Source organism: Rhipicephalus microplus, chromosome 4 (assembly GCF_043290135.1).
Source record: "Rhipicephalus microplus isolate Deutch F79 chromosome 4, USDA_Rmic, whole genome shotgun sequence".
In the NCBI taxonomy this organism is placed as follows: Eukaryota; Metazoa; Arthropoda; class Arachnida; order Ixodida; family Ixodidae; genus Rhipicephalus; species Rhipicephalus microplus.
The window spans coordinates 207977471-207999136 of record NC_134703.1 but is presented as its reverse complement, the minus strand read 5'-3'; the positions used below and the strand labels follow the sequence as shown (position 1 = coordinate 207999136).

General features: G+C 43.8%; 1 protein-coding gene across 1 annotated transcript in view; it reads left to right on the top strand.

The window, feature by feature from the left end:
- The window catches only part of LOC119172983 (uncharacterized), a 1299788-nt gene that overhangs the window by 318707 nt on the left and 959415 nt on the right, over positions 1-21666 (top strand). Inside the window, exon 14 of the mRNA XM_075893951.1 lies at positions 1929-1973. Within this exon, the coding sequence (XP_075750066.1) occupies positions 1929-1973 (45 nt within the window). The remainder of the gene's footprint in view (positions 1-1928; positions 1974-21666) is intronic.

Here is a 21666-nt window from a genome sequence, read left to right as displayed (position 1 = left end):
GAAAGGCTGCTCTCGATGCAGCTGAGTTGCGAGTCTTGACGTTTCTGCATGTAAGCTTCGCAACGTTTCAAACTGCTATCTGAACTGTACTTGAAGTAAGTAGAAGGTCAGTCATTGCCAGACATGCATTTCCGGAGTGGCGATATCGAGCGACAGCTGTTTTTCCGGCCTTCGCTGGCAACATTCAGCGCGTGTGCCAGCGCATAAATTTGCAATTATATCAATACCAACAACTAAAAAAAACACCCAAAGAAATTATAATGCCATTCGCTGAAAACGTATGAAAGGTAGTCAGTCCACGAAGGCGTACCAAATTACCAACTGGATATTGCGTCTCATTACATATATGTCAGAGAAGTTTCGACTGAATGCGGCGGGCAGTTTTTCTTTGGCATCCTGCGTAGCTGAAAGCACGACGCATGCATCGTCAGCGCTTCTTTTGCGGACATTGACACAAAACAAATCAGTTGATTTAGGTTCATGGATGTCTAAACTCTACTTTACAGATATTCTCACACTTTAACATTGTGTACACGAAGCAAGAAGCACCGGTAATATATACACCGATGTTGCTTGCACGACAGACCTAATGCTCGCTGGGATGGGCTCTGGGTAAGAGCGCTCTCGTCACGGGAAGTTGGGATGGTTGAAGTTTCTGCATTCGAGCTTGGGAACATTTCTACCTACTATGTGAAGTAAGTAAAAGGATAAGCATGGCCACAACATCCATTTACGCGGTGTGGCGGAACCGAACGACAGCATTTTCTTGCATCTCCGCTAGGATGACTTGCGAAGAGATCTAGAGAGCTCACTTACATTTCGTCATCTTGGCCACATAAACAATTTACTGTTTCTGTTAGGAGTGGCGCCCAGCTCCAGGCTTATAAACGCTGCAAGATAGAGTCGTTACAGCAATACATGACTGAAGCGAATATGGCCGCTACACGCGGGGGCCAGCGAAAAAGGCACATTAGTTGCTGCGATACGTGCGTGCACCGCGAAAACTACGTACAATCGGGATCTCTTAGGGTAGCATCTCTCCGTGCCGTCAAATCAAGCGTTTGATATTCAACGACACCGAAACATACCATGGCACATGCTACGTAATTGTGCAGCTGCACTTGTAGAAACAGTGCGTGTTCAAGTATCCACCAGCGCTTGCCCGTTGAAATTGCAGCGGTTCCGGCGCTTCCTAGTGTGCACCAACATCACAGCGGTTAAGCCAGCGCCCCTAACAGTGCGACACAGCTTTTTCCCAGTGCGCCCAGTGAAACACTAGTAAATACCAGCGTGTACCAGTGCAAAAAACGCAATCGCATCGCGCTTGGGATGCTGTTTTTTGCAATAGGATAGATAGAATAAATAGATAGATAAGTAGATAGATAGATAGATAGATAGATATATAGATAGATAGATAGATAGATAGATAGATAGATAGATAGATAGATAGATAGATAGATAGATAGACAGATAGATAGATAGATAGATAGATAGATAGATAGATAGATAGATAGATAGATAGATAGATAGATAGATAGATAGATAGATAGATAGATAGATAGAATAAAAGAATGAACTAAATATAGAAACCATGAAAGTGTTTTTTATGTGCGAGTAAATGCTTCGAGCTTACTACCAATCCAGATTAGACCTTGAGAAAGCTGTTGCGAATCTCTGGACAACAAGTTTCATTGTTGCGTTGTTTGTAGTTTGCTGTGCAATGACAGACTTCGTTAATCGCTGTTTTACTTGAGTAATTTGATTTGATCGAAATTTTCTCAGTAAGTCACCGGAAATTTCTCTCGCCGACGCTGATTCCCAACACAGACGCTGGTTTTCGTCTTGCATAAATTCACTCAAAATGCGTTGCTGGGAATCGTTAAACCCAGAGTTATTTGTGCCACCTGTTATGTTCTTTTTTTTTTCAGGGGTCGACAGGATCACCAGGAAGGCCAGGGCCACCGGGACCTATTGTGAGTCACTGAAAATTGTTCCAACATTCTTTCTTGTGTGTTTTGTATTATCCTCATTCCATATTGCGAGTCTGGCTTTCAGTAAAATAAATGATACGTCATTAGATTTTAGACAAATTTAGGATATTCAAGCAATAAAAACTGACAAAGATGGCAATAGCTCAACACTTGCACCGATAAGAGATTAAACTGATAAGGTAGTCTGTCGATAGAATGCGCAGGAATTGATTTGGTTGGCGTCCTTGTGTCATTGAGAGAATGGCCATAGATAAGTACACAATATTTTTATCCGATGCCACTGAAGATTGTTGTACGAGCGCCTGACCAGTCATCTATCATTGTTGATACGTGCACGAACGCTTCCTCGAACACCTCCGCCCGGGTGTCATTCGGGTGTGGTGGCAGAATGAAGACATTTCGGCAAGCTTCAGGTAGCCCCAGCAGCACGCCAGCTAGACGGACACATGAGCACGCTGTACTATACTGGAAATGTTGACCAGCTTAGAAGTGACGACAAGGCAAGATCACAGTGGTAACTGTGAGAGGCATCAGTCAACTGCTTCTCTACAAAGCCTCTGCTTTCTACATGAAATATATTAGGACGCCTTCCAGAATCATAGCTGCACAATAGAATGTTTTATTTTTTATATTGTAGACAACGCTAAAGCCGGAGGCACTAGACAAAAGCTACAATAAGCTCAACTAAGAGGGCAATGTTTTTCGCGAATCAGGCAGAGTACACACTCATAACAAACACATGCACGAGCACCCATAGCGTTTTTGTGTGCCAAAATTGGCATCGGGTTGAGTTCACGAGGAATTAGGCAGAAATTAAGGTGGAATAGTAAATTTGTAAAACAAGGTTCAGGGAAACATTTAAGGTTTCCGTACCAGTGGTTTTTGTAATGGTGTAGCATTTACTTTTATGGTAAAAACTGTACAGTCAGAACATTTCACAATGACTAAATGTGAATGCGGAATAGCTTGATGTAGCTGGTACAGTGGAAAGCAAATGCTCATACAATATCAGAAAGAGAAGAGCTCTGAAGGTAGCTGCGGATAAACGTAGTAGAGAATACCGTAGTAGAGAATACCTAAGTTTTTAGGCTGCGAGTGAAAAGAAAACTGTCCCCCCAAGTTGTCCGTGAACAAGAATAAACAGCAAAGCTAAAACATGTGGCTCTAGGCGCATGCACACGCCGCAGCTGGAGCCAAGGTACCACTTGAAGAGGTCCTGAAAGCAGGCGACGGCTCCGGCGGACACGCTCCTGCCATTGCCTGTTGACGCCGCCCTGCACACCACTCCATTTTTTCGGCTCACCATTGTCAATTTCATTTGACTTGAAAAGCTGTCAAAATATTGATTCGCAGTTTCAGCTTGCGTGTCGCCAGTGCTCGCCGCCAAGTCTGTTCTTGTGCCCAGACGACAGCGTTAGCCAGCGAACATCAGTTCTTTGACGGGTCAAAGATCAGCGCTGTTTTTGGAAGGTTGTCTGCTGTCGAGGCTGCTACGAGAGACAGGCTCCACCGGTCTCTTGCGTAGCGTGTCGCGAGGGCCTACGCCGTGCAGGTAGCATCTAGGCAGTGGCAAGGTTATAGGCAACCAGAAGGAAACAAAATATTTATGGTTTTAGAAAAAATGATCAACGATTTAGAGTACTAGTATTTTTACAACATGAGTACAGAATGTGGACGGCGATACTCTCGGCGCTAGATGCGCCGGCCTTTTATGGGTGCCGAGACGCTCGATGATGAGCGCACCACGCGCTGTTGGACGTGCACAGCGTCTCTGAAAGACGCGTTCAGCGTCTCAGATGGACGCTTCCAGTGTTTGTGAAGGATTTGTCAGTGTCTCCTGGAGGAAGACCTGCTGAGGTGCTGAGGGGGGGGGGGGGGGGGAATGAGCTTTGCCCAGCACTTAGTAGTTCATAACAGCATCACCGCCGGGCTGGCAAAGAGGCTAAATAGACAAGGGTCTGCAGCCACTGTCCAGAGATTCACTGTTCCGAGGTCCAACGTATCCACTCTACACTTGTAAGCAAAAGTTAGCCGAGATGGGAGTTTCTCAAGCACGTGACCGCACGAAAATTTCTTGCCCCAATTATTTACTCCCTGGTAGGGGGTGAACTGGGCACATGTCATCGTAAAACACCCCATTCTTAATGACAGAGTTTATGAACGGCATGACCTTGTTAAACTCCCCAGGAAGTTTCCGGGCACGTGGTTAATAACTCTCTGTGGGAGTTTTAAAAACCCTCTTTTGGCGTGACGTGCGTGTGTGTGTGTTTGTGAGTATGTACGGGCATATGTTTGCACGTTGATGTGAAACAGCAGTGCTTTGTGTGGCTAACCGTGTGAGCATCTGTCAACAGGCAACGAAATTATAAGTGCTGCGAAAGACCGTAACGACCGGTAGGTGTTTACTATGAACATTTCCCTATATTTCGCACCGTCAAACCACGCTAGCCCTCTGTCCGATTCCTCAACGAAACACCGCGATTGCCATGCTTCAAGGGGCGAGTTACAAGAAATTTCGAAGAACATTTTACTGGTAGCAAAAGTAAGCTGTTACGATAGTCAGCGGCTGCTCCTGGAGCTTCACCGTCAAAAACTTCGAAGTGGTCTGAAGTATTCTTCGCTCGACCACATCAAGCTAGCCGGCAACCGGTCTGAGAGTTGCGCCGGCGACGCGCTCACACCGTCTCCGCCGATGGTGAGTTCTCTGAGTGTCACCGGATTTTTACCGGCTATAACATCTAAGCGGTAAAAAAGCCTCGCTATGCCGTCGGTATAGAGACCGCATCGTATCAAGCTCACTGTGCGTGCCGGCAGCCGTGGCGAGCTCTAATAGCTAGCACCGACTACCGGTGAGGCAACGAATGTATTTTACAGAAAACAAAGGCTGCTGGCATGAATAACAGTCTTCAACACCTTGCGACCACAACTGTCAAATAACAAACTCGAGGGCGAGCGCCGAACGAGGCGGAGACACACAGAAAAACGTACGGCATGCATGCCAATGCAATGCATGCGAGCAACAGGAACCATGACTGCGAACCGTCTGGTTTGTTTACGTCTATCGCTCCGTAGCTTAAACTGTGTGGATAGCTGACTTATATTTCTGTGCATGAGAAAAATAACGATATGTAAACTGCACATCAGCAAGCATTTTGTGATCGCCTGCTATCATTCATCGAATGACCGTGCCGTACTCATGAATGAGGCCTATTCATCGAACGCGCCAGCGGTGGTCTACCTCAGTTCATCCCTGAAGCTGCTGAACGTGCCTCGTTGATGTGTTCATTTAAGGCCACTGGGGCTTTGTGTATGCTTCAGTACATTTTACGAATTCACAAACAGTACTGCTAATGCAAATTCAGCCCGTACGACAGAGCGCAAACTGATAAAGCCCGTTTGCTATAGTTAAAAATTATTGAATATTAGGCAGGCTTATAATAAAAGGCATGTGTGGTGAAGTGCTTACACATGCCACTGCAACTTCATACTTACGCCGTGCGTGTTTATTGCCTAATATTAGCAAACAACAGTCTCTTCAGAGCTACATAGAAGGTCAGATTATGGTTTATTTATATACTCGGGGACTGAAGCGTAGGTGTGCAGCTCAGGGACTCAAGAAAATCAAACGTGGATTCAAAAAACGAGACTGTTTGTACCGTGGGGAACCCACTGTTTTCTCTGTCGTAAATCTGCAACCATCGAAGATGTCTTTCTGGATTGTTGGAAAGGGGTGTTCTTCTGGGACATTCTGCAGAAAACTATGAAAAACGATTTACCTATTGATGCCTAGGGGATCAAGTTTTTACCACTCAATGAAGAAGACAATGGAGCCCTTTATGATACTGTTATGTTACTCGGCCTTCACAGTATTTGGAAAAAGTACATGGCGGTCCGCCAATCCGTCATCAATACACTGCCCATTCGTGAATATTTCCGCCAAAAGGTCACAAAATTCATTGAAGAGTGCAAAACTAAGCACCGAATTCCAGATTGGCTGGAACATCTTGAGCCACTTATTCGTATAAAGAAATGCTAGTCACTATGTAACCATTCTGTTTGGTACTGCTGTATGTAGTGTTTATGCAAAGTATTATTATTGTATGATGTGCAAAAGTAAGTAAAAAAACGTGGGTGGTAAGTTGTGGTGAGTGTGAGCGTTGTAACGTTTCGTGGACGTTGTGTGCATGTTGCTGTACTGTAAACTTTATTGTGTGCTTCGAATGTAATGCAATTAAAGTTACGCTTGCGCATGGTACGGCTGCTGATTTATTTTTTTTCTCTGATGTGAAAACTTACTCCCATACTGACCTGCAAAAGTTCCCTGATAGATGTAAATAAAACTCCCCTGACACCTTTCAACTACCCCCTCCTGTTGGGGAGCAAATGTTTTTACTACCTCCGGATGGTGTTTACAAAACTACCACAGGGGCGTGCGCTAGAAGAAAAGTCATTCACTCCCATCTCGGTTTATTTCTGTTTACAGTGTTGGATACACCCGGAACAGCAAATGTCTCGATAACTTCAGCCTCAGCCTGCTTATCCTTGACCCAGCGCCACTATAAGGCGACAAAACACAAAACACACAACTGCAGGGTTCGCTTCATTTGGGACGGTCGGGAGAGCTTAGAGTGGGTCTGGCTTTCAGGTTTGCTTTCAGCAGAAGCGCCATCTTCCTGGTAGCTTCACTGGAGACAACTGTGTGAAAACAGCCCACAAACGCCAGACTACTCCAAGACCTGCCAAGCTCTATTTCAAACAATGAATAGTGTTGGCAGGTGAAAGGGACAAGAATCCACCACCCACTCAAGAGAACGCATACCAAATCAGGCGGCGTAATTGCTTCACATGTTCAACAGACCCCTCACAGTGTACCTCTTTGAAGCGCGATCTTTTAGATGGGTATATGAAAATCCTAATCGAAACCCCCAGATGTTTAACGAAGTGTTTATCTACAATACAGAAAAGATACAATCTTGGCTTCAGAATTTGTCGTCTTGCACAAGGAGACATAAGCGTCCAATTTGGACGCCTTCCTTAGACTCCAAGTCGGCCTGGTACATTATTGGGAAAGTGATATCTGCAGCGAGTGACACTACTGAACAAACATCAGCTTCCCTTTCGCCGAATAAAATTCACTTGGAATTTACTACCTTCCATGTCTATTTCTCCCCATTCATCGCTAAACTCAATAAAACTGCCCATTTCTTTTTCGAAAGCCTGCCCATTGAAATCAGCTCACCCTGACGACAGTTCCTCCCACTGTATACTTGGTTCTTTGGCGATTGCGTCTTCACTTTTTTCTTGCACAATAAAAAATGCCGTGTATTCTACGCTGATATTTGAAATCTTTCTTTGAATTTGGATCATTCACCTAATTTTTGGCCGTGCTTTTGATTCCTGGTACAATAGACTGGCCATGAACGGTGTCCTTACTGTCAAACTCAAGCACACGCTAATTATTTCTTGAACTTACATCATCACTAGTCCCTTCGCTTTCTGTACAATGAACACACGCACGTCTCACTAGCTCAGTCTGAAACTCAAGCCGCTTTAATTTAGGCTGAAACAATAGCCTTTTAGGGGCGAAGCTCCTTAAAGCCGCACCCGTTCGTCCCTCGACGTAGTACGTAGCATGTGTTACGCTTTGACCTGCATGGTGGTGCCCGAGGGAGATTGATCCTGTGCGTTGTTGAACAATGAAAAATTCGCAGCGGGCGCGTTACCTATAGGCCAAAATATCCTGTCTCTCATTCCCAATTAGCAGCCATTGGCATGTACATTGAGCACTGCCTGACAAGAAAGGGTTGCTACGTTATACTCGCTGGGCGTAACCTCCTTGGTTCTAGAAAGGTTTAGCGAGCGTTGGGCCGCAGTGCCATGAATACAGTGAATTAGTATATACCATGAACTCGAGGTGGTTAAAGGTGAGAAGTAGACACGAAGCGCAAGCATTAGGAAAGTGTGCGTGTGCCGCTTCTCGTTTAGTACTTGGAATGTCCGCTGGATGGCGGTGCTTCTATATGCGGAAATAATGATGAAAAGATGCGAGTGGGTGGTACATGAAGTGCTGAATAGATGAACGAACGGACACACAGACAGATGCATAGACAGGTGCCTCGATGGACGTGAGGACGCACGAACAGACGCACGCGCGGACGGGTGGGTGGACGCACGCATGGTCACACAAATGGACGCATGCATGGACGGAAGCAACAGCGAATGGACGGACAGATGCTTCATTTCGACGAACGGATGATTTACCCCGTGGATATGTTGTGATTTTTTTTTTCATCGGCACACCTCTTTTCTTCATTTGACACACGCTTGTTCGCTTCAGCTCAGCGCTTTTCTTGATTTGCATGGCGTTCCTTTACAATTTTCCAAGCTATCTGAAGCTCACTATCATTCCCCTCAGATGCAAGTAATGCCTGAATAATGTGCGGATTCCTTACGGTGTTCGCCACGTCTGCCCCCACTTTCGCGTGTAGCAATAAAATCAACTTGCGTAGCGAATTGAGGACCATGACCACAAGCTCAGATGTCAAACTCCATTTTCCTTATTCATTCTCCTCCAATATAACCAAGTACGATCACGCAAAAGGACAAAATATTGATAAAGAAAAACCTGCTAGTTTGAAGCTTCAAATCTATCCTTAAAGGGCCGTTCACCAGGTTTGACAATTTCGAGCTGACAAGCGCAATGGGTAGACGAAGCGTTCATGATCACGTCTGCCAAACTTTGCAACGCTACGCGCCACGGAAATGGGTCTAATTTCAAGATGAAAGCTGCTTTCCCTCCCCTCTGCCGGCGCACGCGTAGAGTATGAGAGCATGAAGTAGGCGTAGGAATGGCCCAACGTACATGGCAATGCAGTGACGTTGGTCCTCTACGTAGACGAGTCTGCTCTGACGTTGTCAACAGTATACCACGGGACATGGTGAAAAGTATTTTACAGAACATACATGTATTTATGTATTTGTTGCTTTAGAAGATGAATAAAACTTGAAAAAATAATGAGACGCAATAAAAATTTGTGCGCCTTTTTCTTTCATTTTTTCCTGTGAAAAGCTACGAGATGCGGGGCTAATGTGCCAGCGTTGCGCATGCGTTCATGTCCCCGTGGTCAGCACATTGAGCAGACGACCGCCGTGGAATGCTCCTACGCGTTCACGCACTCATTGTGCTCATTTACTCTACCTCGTCTAAGCCAGCGTTTCCAAACCATACCGCAGAAACAGGCAGAAGGCTACAATATAACGCTGGTCAACAAAGCAACGCTGCTTGCGTGCTCGGGGGCTGGGCTTGTTGGGCACGTCTTGTGCACGTCACCTCTTGGTCGGACGCCGGAGAGGGTGGGGAAGAGATTTGGCTTGCGAAGGCTACATGGAGGAGCGGCAAGGGTTTCGAGCTTGCCTCCTCTCACCCTCGTTTCAAGCCGCTTCAAAAAACCTGTTTTCTCCGCTCGTAATGAACCGATTCGAAAAACGTTTGTGGCAAAACGTTCCTTGTCGGACGCCCAGCAACTTCCACTGTCTAACTTAAATTCGGTGTGGGGCCTGGTGAGTGACCCTTTCAAAGAATTGAATGTGCGGTCGAAGCTCTGCTCTGTTCCTGAGCCCTCGAGCACAAGCGTCAGACTTTTCGTTCCCTTCCAGCCTGCTTTTCCTGTCCACCAGATTAGCCTGTATTTGTTTGTCAGTCCCCGCCTAAAAACTTGCTTACATTTATCGGAAGGCGGCTTCTTAAAAAGAAACTGCACGCTTCCTACGAGTCAGAAATGATAGTTGTCTGTGGTTCACCTCTCTGTTCCTGTGCTTTGATTACAAGGGCGATGGCAAAGTATTCCGCCTTGGAGACCAAGGACGTGTACAGCGATGCAGATGTCACCATGCAGTTGTCCTTACTAAGTACTGATGCAACTGTCCAATTAAAATTGTACCTTGAAGCGTCCGCATACAAAACAATTGATTTGTTTTTTAATGTTTTTCAGAGCCATTGCAGTCTCTCCTCTCTGCGCTTTCTGTTTGTTTTTACGTCCATGTACTTTGGCAGTGGTGAGATCAAGATCTTGCTGCGGACAGAACCGTGATTTCTACAAGAACTTCGTCCAGGTTCTGGGGGTATGGCGGAAAGCCCACCCTAGCAAGTACCTCTCTTCCCGCTTTCGTTTGACTTAGGCGATTTCTCTGCGCAGTCAGCACCGCTGTCTTTAGCTCAGGGTATGTATTATATATACCGAGGTCCTAAAGCTTTTGGATTGGTGTGCTTACCGGTAGCCCTATGGCCACTTTGTAGGTGCTACTAGTTATAGACTCGATGGTTTCTTCTTCTGATTTGTTTAAAACATGCAAAGGTAGACTATACGTAAACTTACACAGTACAAGTGCCTGTACTAATATAATTGTGTCTCCTTCCTTCATTCTCTGTTTGTAGTATGGTATTCTATGGATGAATCGTGCAACTTGTTTCACGGCTAATTTTAATATGTTCATTGTATGGTTCGCTTGTTCATTACTTTGAACACAGTAACCCAGATTACGTAAAATAGTTACATCACGTGCATTGAAACCTTCAATGTGTATGTCGGTGCTTCCGTTACTTTTGTAACTTTTTCCATGTACCCTGATAACTTCAGATTTATTGGGGGCACAGCTGAGCCCGCTTGCCTTTTCAAAGTTTTCAACTGCTGTTGCAGCCTCTTGAAGTGTCTGCTCTTTGTTAGCCAGCGATCCACGCGTTGCCCATAGGGTGATATCATCCGCATAAGCATGGTATCCTAACTGTGGAACTTCATCCAGAGTTAGCTGAGTCTAAACAAGGCAATATTAAAGAGCAGGGGAGAGAGGATGGCTCCTTGAGGGGTATCTTTGTTTGGCATCTCAAAAGCGCCTGACGTGACTTGTGCTACGCTTATCGAAGCCCGCCTTTTTGTGATAAATGCCTTGATATAATTGCAGGGGTTCACCCCACATCCAATGCTGTTTATTTCTGTTAGGATGGCTGTATGCGAGATATTGTCGAATGCTCCTTTTATATCAAGGGTTAGTATTAGATATTTTTCTCTCGTAGGTATATAGCTCAGAACTTCCTCTTGTAATAGGAGAAATGCGTCTTGAGTGGAGAGGTCATTGAGGAAACCCAGCATAGTGGTTGGAAAAAGGCCGTTGTCCTCGATAAAGCTTTGGAGCAGATTATGAATAACCCTTTCGAAAAGCTTTCCCATGCATGACGTCAAAGATATGGGTCTGAGTGCCTGCAGCGATGGCTTCTTCCCGGGTTTCGGTATCGAAATAATTTTGGCTACTTTCCGTTTCTCGGGCATCTTCCCTTTGACTCAATAGTCGTCATAAAATGGTTTGTCAGTGTCTCTATGACGTTGTCGCTGAGGTTCCTTATCATTGCATTTGTGATTTGATCTGAACCAAGAGCAGAATTTCTCTTGGCTGCTTGGGCAGCCGCAAAGACCTCTTTCTTTGTGATTGGGGCGTCAAGTCTCTCGTTTTTCGCACCAGTGTACTGCATTTCAATACTGCAACTATCGGTATTCTCTCCAATGTATCTGTCCTTCATTGCTTGTAGTAGCTCCTCTTTTGTGTCCAGAAAATCATGCATTATTCGTTGTAGTGTTCTGCTCGTGGCCCATTTTAATTTTTCTGTGTCAAGCATGCTCCTTAAGATTTCCCAAGTTTTTGCAGTGCTCAGAGTGTCCTGTAGTGAAAAAAGTTAGGAGTGTCACAAACCACGAGCATGGTGGTTGAACCGTATCATGGTTCAGAGCAACGTCCAGCACTTTGCAGCGTCGTTATAAACCATGTCGGGCTCCTCCTTCTTGATTGTGACACCAATCACACACACAAGGCACCTCCCACATGGCATCAGTAACACATGGTCCGCGGAATAGTTATTGCATCTCCCAACGCAATGCTCCTCCGGTGCGAATTTCAATGAGGAGAGGGGAAATGGGGTTCTCTCCCGGAACAATTAGGCGCTTGGGTTGCTTCTTCCGCCTTTCCATGGAAGGGCAGCGAAGGAGTATATACTTGAATCACAGAGACATGACCTGTGCGATCGGTCTGCTTCGCCGTCTCGCTAAACAAGCCGGCCCGAAGGAATCGCTTGTAGGGACAATGGCTCACGGACCGTCTACTAATCCTTTTTTCGCTCCGCACCGCTGGACGCTGGTTCCGAGAGAGCTGGGATTTCGGGCGTTGAAGCGCTGCCCCAGCTACGTTCCTCGGTGACAGCATGGCGCCTACTGACGAGGGTTTAACAGCTTCCTCCTCGCCAGATGAGTCACGAAGGGCAGCCGTAAACGCTGATGCTCGAAGGGACGATGAAGGGATCCGTAGTGTAATGCCAGGAACTCGCCTTCGCTTGTCCCATTGTCTGAGTAGTTGCCGAAAAATTCGACAGCGTCGCTTAAACTTGACCACATGAACAAGCAAGCACTACGCCCTCTTCGATGAAACCAAGCAGAAAGAGTGATCGCGAGCCCATTTTCATTAGTAGCGTTAACAAAAAAGCTCACACTCAAAACTATCAGGACTCACTTGCGCTGAGAAACGAGGCGTGCTATCTTACACATTTCACATAATAAGTTGCACGAAATAAAACTAAGATATCAATTTCGATACAGCAAGAGCACCCCTAGATAGCTTAGAAAGGGGGGCTGAGCGCGTGAGCGTTTCCTTTCATATTGCCCTTCCTATACCTAACGTCAAGATCATATTTTTGAAGAATAAAGCTCCACCTCACAAGACGACTGTTCTTCGATGTCACGGTTTCCAGCCAAGTAAGAGCACAATGGTCTGTCTGTACTTTTATTTTAGCACTTTGGAGATAACACTTCAACTCATGAATGGCCTACACAATGCAAGTGCACTCGTTTCCTGAAGCGCAGTATGTCATCTCACGAGAACCCAATTTCTGGCTTAAGCAGAGCGCATCTTTTCTCGCTTTCACTGTCGTCTTGACATGATATGGCACCAAGGCCTCGATTTCCTTTTCATCGCTGACCTCTTTCATCGGTTCTGTTTCGCTGAGAGCATCAGTTCGGAACTCGGATTCAGCGAGTGCTAAGATTGCCCTAACGTCCTTTTTTTGTTTACGGCCGCCAATATTTTTCTACTACTGAAACAATGAATTATCTAGCTTTCCTGAAACTTTGGCCTACGTCGTGGCCAAAATAATCTCAGTTTGCTCAACATTAGAAAAACTTGCTGTTCCGCTCTCATGATCACTTAATCACGTAATAACGTAATCAATCACATAATCAATCATTACAAAACCAACAAAACATAGGAGACAAACAATGCTTTCTAGAACGCTCTTTTGGTTAAAGTTACCTGCTTATGCGAACGCTCCTAAGTAAAAAAAAATAACTGAGCTCTCCTGAGCGTGTTCAAATATTCTCATTTCTACAGCACTGCAAAACGCCTAATCCTTCATAGTTTGTCTAATCACTCAATCTTACGGTAAGTTGTCACAAACCTTGTACAACAAAAAATAACCCTACAGGTAAAAACACCTCAAAAGCATCTCACAACAATTGCATAGGTTTTATGCTTAAGCCGTGCACTAGATGGCTTTCAATACTAATTGCTCGTAACGACAACTTTAGCATATTGTGCCAATACTAATCATTTTACGAAATTATTGGGTTCATGCTAACATCTTCCTCAAATGCTCATTCACGCCACATCCACATGACAATGAACACAAACGACATTACACTAAACCTATAAAACACTTGAAGAATGACACACTTCTCTCTGTAGTCACCTCATGCACATTTTCGCATTAATGATTGAATCACTTCGATGCTAACTTTCAGCTTTTGGTTCGAACGTTTTCCTTCTGAAAATTTCACACCATCTTTCGTAACTATTACAAAAGTAAAACGACTGAAACCTGCATCTACAAAGTAACACTGAGGGATCATAATTAGTAGCCCGTACAAAAGTTTCTCAAACTGACCGTGCCCCCTTTTCTCAACTGAATTCGCTTGAATTCCACACGATGGGGTCGCGGTCCTGGCGGTTTTCGAGCACGCCAGAGACTACAAAATGCACAAACACTACGTTGTGTCCTGCTGTCACACCTCACTCGGTGATTCGGCCGGCTCTCCTCAGGAATGTGACAGGGACGCCAAAAACAGGAGGGAAGCTTGGGTAAAAGTGTCTTTGTGTTCACCCTCACGCAGTACTTAGTCATTGTGCCTTTTCGACTTTAACCCTTTGGACAAGCTCGCTTTCCGAAGTTGTCGAACTGAACCGCGTGTTTCGTTGGGGCGAAGTACCTTGATTCTTCTTCTACACCTGGCTCACCGCTTGTGCCACCATGAAAGCCACCATTGACGTTTTCTGAAACTAATTACTGGTCTATCCTTTCGTCTCTCTTGCGACAAAGTGGGACCAGTTGAAAGCTTATGCAGTGCCGAACGCTTCCGCTTTCTTCTTTTTCTGTGATGTTTGCAAACCACCTAGATGGCATGGCTGCACTGCTGAAGCGCGGCGTTCTTGCACTCATCAGCCACTGCAATAACCATATCTACATTTCACCATGTCGAAACGTTCTCTTGAGGCACGAAGAAGGTTTCCAGCTCCTTACTGAGCCAATTAGGGCTGCTGGCACTCTCCTCAATCACACAACGAACGTCTTTCGACATCGTCCCTACCTCAAGGCCTTGTTCTCAGCATACTCTACCTTGATGGAATCTAGAATACGCGGCCCTTCTCTGGCGCGATCTGTTCATCTCGCGCTTTATGATGCGCCTCACCTTCCGGCGCTTTTCGACAAGCCTCACTTTCAGACTTCGGTCTGAGTCTTTTTTTCATTCTGCTTAAAGGAGTTCCGAAATTTCTGATTAGCTCTGCTTTAATAATTTCGTAGTTCGTGTCCTGTTCGCTGAGTCGCGCAACAACATGTGCTGCCTCGCAGGGCAGAACCGTGAATAGCTTCTAAGACCAGACGTCTCGCTCACACGACAGTTGCCTACACTTTTGTTCAAAGAGTCTAAGATACAAGCCCATATCCTATGATACCTCATATAGCTTCATGTACCTAGACATCTTGAAATCTGCCTCCTTGTCGAAAAGAAGTGCTCCTCGCCGGGATCCATACCTCTTACTCAACGGCATATCTTAGCCCCGCCATGGTGATCTAGTGGCTGAGGTACTCGGCTGCATACCCGCAGGGCGCGGGTTTGAATCCCGGCTGCGGTAGCTGCATTTCTGATGGAGCCGGAAATGTTGTAGGCCCGTGTGCTCAGATTTAGGTGCACGTTAAAGAACCCCAGGTGGTCTAAATTTTCGGTGCCCACCACTACGGCGTCTTTCATAATGATATGGTGGTTTTGGGTAGTTAAATCCCACATATCAATCAATCAAATGCATATCTTGTTTCAAAAACTTCATCTTGAGGTCTAGTTTTTCGTATTCTCCCTTTCCGCCCATAGGAGCTGCTCTTGATTTTTTTCAATGATGAGGTGCCAATCTTCGCTTAGTTCCTTATCATCAGCCGCCCAATCAATAATCGCTTTTTGATTGTAGGTTTTCGTGCCAAACCCTTTATATCGATCTCCAATTACTCACACAACACCAACAAGTCTGACTTCTGCAGCTCCCGTAAGTCCATTATCGTACTGAGGGCTCGCTACATGCAAAAATGACTTCCCGAAACGGCCGAACTGGGTCTTTCGGCAAACGTAACTTCCAGTTCTATAATTTACCTTCTTTTAGAACCTATTTCACTAAAAAAAATAGCCAAGCACTCACCCATACGTGATCCATGTCTCAAGACAGCTGCTTCCCGTGAGCCGACTGTTGTTGTGACATGAAGCTTCGTATATCTCGCCGCTGGTCACCAGTTGTTGCGGATTTCGGCACTGTTCACTAGAAGTCACTTTAAATCCCACCACTGGCACCAGTTGTTGCAGACCGAGGTGTACCCGACACGTCCCCTTTGACGTGGGTTGCCGAGATGTCAGGGTTACGTCGGACCATGCAGTCTCCGGATGAGTGTTCCACAGTATCTGTCTCTTTCGACGGGAACGCCGTCTCGCTGGACAAACGAAACGTACTAGTTCCGTTGTTCTGTGTCATGTTTTCATTACCACAAATTCGTCTGCTACATTTTATCGTCATTTTATTTATATATTTACTTATTTGTTTATTTATTCACACCATTGAAGCGCTAATGAAGCTATGACAGGAGTAGGTACACAAAAATCCACAAAACTATGGCTAAAATCTGTTAGCATGACGAAAACAGGTAACATATTAAGATCGTGTGAGCAATAAGGCAAAAATATTAGAAGATGAAAAAACGAACAAAGAAACACCAATTGCAAACAGATCAGCTTATTTTACACATATGTGTTATGGATTTCGGCTACAGAACTCGGTGATGTGCACGAACGAAGCCAACCAGAAAATGAATTCCAGGCTACGATGGAACGGGAAAAAACTGAACTTGAACGTATTAGTTCGTGCGTAGTAAGGCCTCGAATTTATGTTGTGATAGCTTCTCGTCGTTCACTGTGGGGCGAAGTTTATGTATTCCTTATTATTTTACAGTTTAACTGTTGAGGAAACGATGGTTTGCAAGAATTTTATAAACACTATTAGGCGACACGAATTAAGTGGAGTTCATCGCAATGAAGATAGAGTAAAACAGGGGGAGAAACAGTGGTTGTAACGATGGGATATGAATCTTACTACCTTTTTTTCTGAACTGCTTCTAACCCCTGAATATCGCATTGCTTTTATGAATTCCACACAACGGACGCGTAGTCAAGCACAGGAAGAATTAGCGATTTATATAAAAGGAGCTTTGTGTCTTTTGGAGATTTAGACAAAGTACGACGTAGTAGCCTAGTTATTTCAATGCTTTTTACATATATAGCCAATGTGTTTGGACAATCACATATTGTCTGTAAAAAAAGCACTACACTGTTTATAGTCAAAATGAATTCAGTTAATGAAGTAATCCCACCCTCCATCATGCACTCATTATATGTTGACAATCTTCAGATAGCATATCGGGCCTCAAGCATATCCACATGTAAAAGGCAGCTGCAGCTAACCATCAACAAACTGACCAAATGGGCAGATCAAAATGGCTTTCGCTTTTCTACCCAGAAAACCGTCACCCTACTTTTCTCGCAAAACCGAGGCTTGTATTCGGACCCTGTTCTTAAAAACAACAACAGTGTACTGCCACTCAAGTCAGATCACAAGTTCCTAGGCCTAGTCTTTGACAGGAAATGAAACTACATTTCCCACATGAATTACACAAAACAGAAAGCAAACAAAGCGCTCAATATTCTGAAAATACTATCGTCGAAACACTGCGGTGCCGATCGAGTCTGCCTTTTACGCATATAACGCTTGATCGTGCGCAGCATACTTGACTATGGCAGCGTTATTTACGGTTCAGTCAGAAAATTTTACCTCACACGTCTTGACGTAATACATCATCATGGATTGCGCTTGGCGACTGGAGCGTATAGAGCCTCACCTGTACAGAGCTTATATGCTGAGAGCAACGAGCCGTGCCTAGAACAAAGAAGAGCACTACTTACTGTATCCTATGTTTTAAGAACCAGATCAAAACCAAGCCACATATGTCCCACTATTGTCTGTCACATCGGTACCAGAATACAGTACAACAGACCGCACACGCTAATACCACTTCTACTGCGCTTTGAAGAAATATGTCTAGACTACAAAGTACCGAATCAGGCACTAAGCGTTGTCCAAATGTCGGAAAGACTGGCTTCATGATTGGACTTTTTGCACTACACTGACTTTGCCTTAACTCATTTAAGGAAGAAGGAAACTCCACGGGAACAAATTATCCATGATTTCCTAGCCGTACAAGAAAAATACAACACGCACGCTGAATACTACAGGATCAAAAACACAAGAATATACAGGAAGTGCTGTCATATCAAAACACTCAGAAATATGTATAAGATTGCCACCATTCATATCTAACTTCACAGCAGAAGTATGTGCTCTTTTGTTTGCTCTCGAAGAAATTTTATCAAGAAATCACAAAAAAGCTGTCATATACACTGACTCATTTAGCGCACTAAAAGCCCTACATTTAAGGTCGGAAAACAAACCGTTTCTCGAGGACGTTTTACAGAAGCTAGAATGAGCTGAGAAAAATGGCAAGACAATGCGGCTTGTATGGGTTCCGAGCCATGTTGGTATCCCAGGAAACGAAAAGGCAGACAGGGTAGCAACAAGGGCAGGTCATCAAAAAATAGCAGAAATAAGGGCACAATTCAGAGATTGTTTCAACAGTTGTCGGACAGCCTTTAGGGCAAAATGGCAAGAAGAGTGGCAGGCTCAAGTGCATACCAAGCTGCAAATTGTCAAGCCTATTCTACAAGAATGGAAGTCATGCAATCACCAAAAGCGCTTCATCGAAGTAATAGTGTGTCGCCTGCGGATTGGTCATACTCACCTCACTTACAACTTCTTGTTGCACGGAGAAAATCAATCAGAATGCGAACATTGCAAGGAACCTCTGACTATTATTGATATTTTAATAACATGCCTAGTCTTTGAAAAGAAGAAGACAGGCTTATTTTAAACAATTTTACAGAACACAAGCACTTCTCCAACCAGCGGTAATACTATCAGAAAATGCAATCATCCTTATACAGGACGTTCTCCGGTTTCTAGAGGCCTCATGCGTTTTAAACAAACTGTAAACAGAAGTCTCTTTTTCATCTCATATTTTAATGCTATTATCGATATCACCTAGTGTCAGTCACATCATAGCCATTGTTGCTTTTGCGTCATAAAACTCAGCGTAACTAACTGTAAAAATAGCACCAAGAGTCTTATATACGTAAAGCCTACTTACAGTACAGTTATGAAAAGAGATATCAAAAACTGACAGTGATTTGTTACAAAAGGACATAAGCATGGTTTTCATAATGTTAATGTTCAGCTGTCAGGTTTTGCACCAATTGCCAAACCAGGCAAATGAGTCCTGCAAGTGTTAGTGGTCCCTGTGTGTTCTGATCATTTCATACAAAACGCAATCGTCGGCATAAAAACAAACTGGAGAGGAGGTGTATGCAGGCAACTCGTTTACGTAAAGTAAAAAAAAGTAAAGGCCCAAGAGCGGACCCTTTTGGCACTCCAGATGCTTCATTAATAACAACAAAGTTAGTTGACCTGTAAGAAACAATGACATCGAGATGACAAAAAGCAAGATATCCAAGTAACCAAATGAGGATGACTTAGTATCACGCCGAGTTTAGCAAGGAGCTTAGAATATAATCGTAGGTCAAAGACTTTTGCAAAGTCTACGAATATAGCGTCCACCTGGCTGCCATAGTCAAGGCTAAGCAAGAGATCATGCGTGAAATTATACAATTGAGTTATTGTGCTAAAACCACATCCTAACCCACGTTGTCTAGCACACAGTAATTGCTTCGATTCCAAAAAAAAGAAACCATAATGTCATTGTGGATGATGTGTTATAAAAAGTATTGTGCTTATGAATGATGTGCTCTAACTTTTTGCATGACTGATAATTCAATGATATCGACCAATAATTCAGTAGAGACAGCTTCACGCAAGATATAAAAAGTGGGAGAACTTTGGCCATTTTCAAAGAAGAGGGAACTGAGATAGAAGACAAAGATTATTTGACTATGATTGTTTAATATATGGATGACAAAAAGTAGCGAACGAAGAATGCGTATTGCATCTCGTCTGGAGCAATGCATTTTTTACATGCAATTTTAAGATGAGCCTGAGAATCCCTTTATTCGTTATTTCTAAGTCAATGATTTGTTCAGAACGACGAATACCTGTCATTGAAGGAATGACGTTGTGGTAAGAAGCAAAGGCTGGAAATAGTAATTTAAAGCATTATGTATAGCTGGGGGATCGGTCATGTCGTCATCATCTATTTTCAAAGAAGAGAGCGATTTAGCATGAGGCAAAATCAAACAGCGACATTTGCGTATATTCATTCTTAATAGATCTAGCAATTGAACGCAATAGGAGAAATATCTAGCTGTTTTAAAATGCGAAGCATGTATTGGCGACCTTTGGCGACATTGAGCGTATCTATCTATCTATCTATCTATCTATCTATCTATCTATCTATCTATCTATCTATCTATCTATCTATCTATCTATCTATCTATCTATCTATCTATCTATCTATCTATCTATCTATCTATCTATCTATCTATCTAGGTATCTATCTATCTAGCCACGTACAAATTTTTCCTCTCCTGGTCATTTCGATAATGGTATCAATACCAAAACTTGGTATGGCATAACATCATTATATGAAGAACATATTTTACTAGTAATAATATAAAAATCATGACAAGTACACCATCAATGGCATGATTTACATTTCATGATCTTGTAGCTCTTATGGTGGTTCCATTCACATGGTTTGTTGACACACTGGTATAATATGACATGATTGCATGGTGAACACAAGCGACAGACCCTAACATGAAAAGCATGACATGTCATGCAACAACATGACTTTAAGCCACGCTCATCATGCACTGGCGGCCATTTCGCTAGCTTCACTTATACCAAATTCGGTATTACAGGACGTGAACGGAAGACGAAGGTATCATACTGGGGAAAACATGAAAAGCATGATATGCGTGTCATGTAACAACATGAATAAATGCTACACTCATGATGCGCTTGCGGCTGTTTCGCTAGCTTTACATGTACGAACTTCGTATTACGCAACGCGAACGTACGACATAGGTTAATTACTCATCGAAACATGATAATCACGACATGCGTGTCATGTAACAGCGTGACTACATACCACACGTTTGATGCGCTCACGGCCGTTTTGCTAGTTTCACATCTGCCAAATTTGATTTTACCTGACCTCGATGAATGACGAAGATATGTGAGTGGTGCGAACACGCATCATGAGATGCGTGTTAATTTAGAGTGACATATTAATGTTTCTCATTCGTGCTTCGCATATCATCGATACCCACTGTACGTGGAATCTGCCAATTTATCTTTGAATTGAGTTCACACTTAGCCTTTTAAAACCAATCGAGGGCATTAGGGTCATTAGAACTTAAGGACCGACGGACACGACAGCATAAGTGTAGGAGATCACGAGTAATCCAAATAAGGTTAGCATTGATTTTCTTTGTCTTAATTGGCACGAATCTTCGGATACAGGACTTTACAAGACAAGACTTTAAAGTACTTAACAATTTATATCCTGACTGTCAGAAAGCCCACAAAAAGTATCAAACTGAGCAGCTAAAATATCACTTATGGAAGTATTGTCAGCACGAGTGAAATCAGAGAAGCTGGTGAATAAGTAAGGCGATTTTGACATAGAGTATCAAATTGTTAACAAGACAGCTTTATTGCCCGATAATCCTAAGTTGCTGTTAGTTGCTGTTAGCAACTAACATAATAAGTTGCTGATAATAGGTTGCTGTTAGCTAGGCTAACACTAGAAAACTAGTTAGCTGGGCTAGAAAACTAGGTCTAGGATAGAATTGAGCCTCGTTGGATTTGAGACGACTTGAGTAAAACCAAAAGATGGAGAAATATTTATACTTCATGAAATATCGCAGCACAACAACCCATCACAGTCACAGAGGGCGAATGAATGTCAGAAGCTATAAAATCA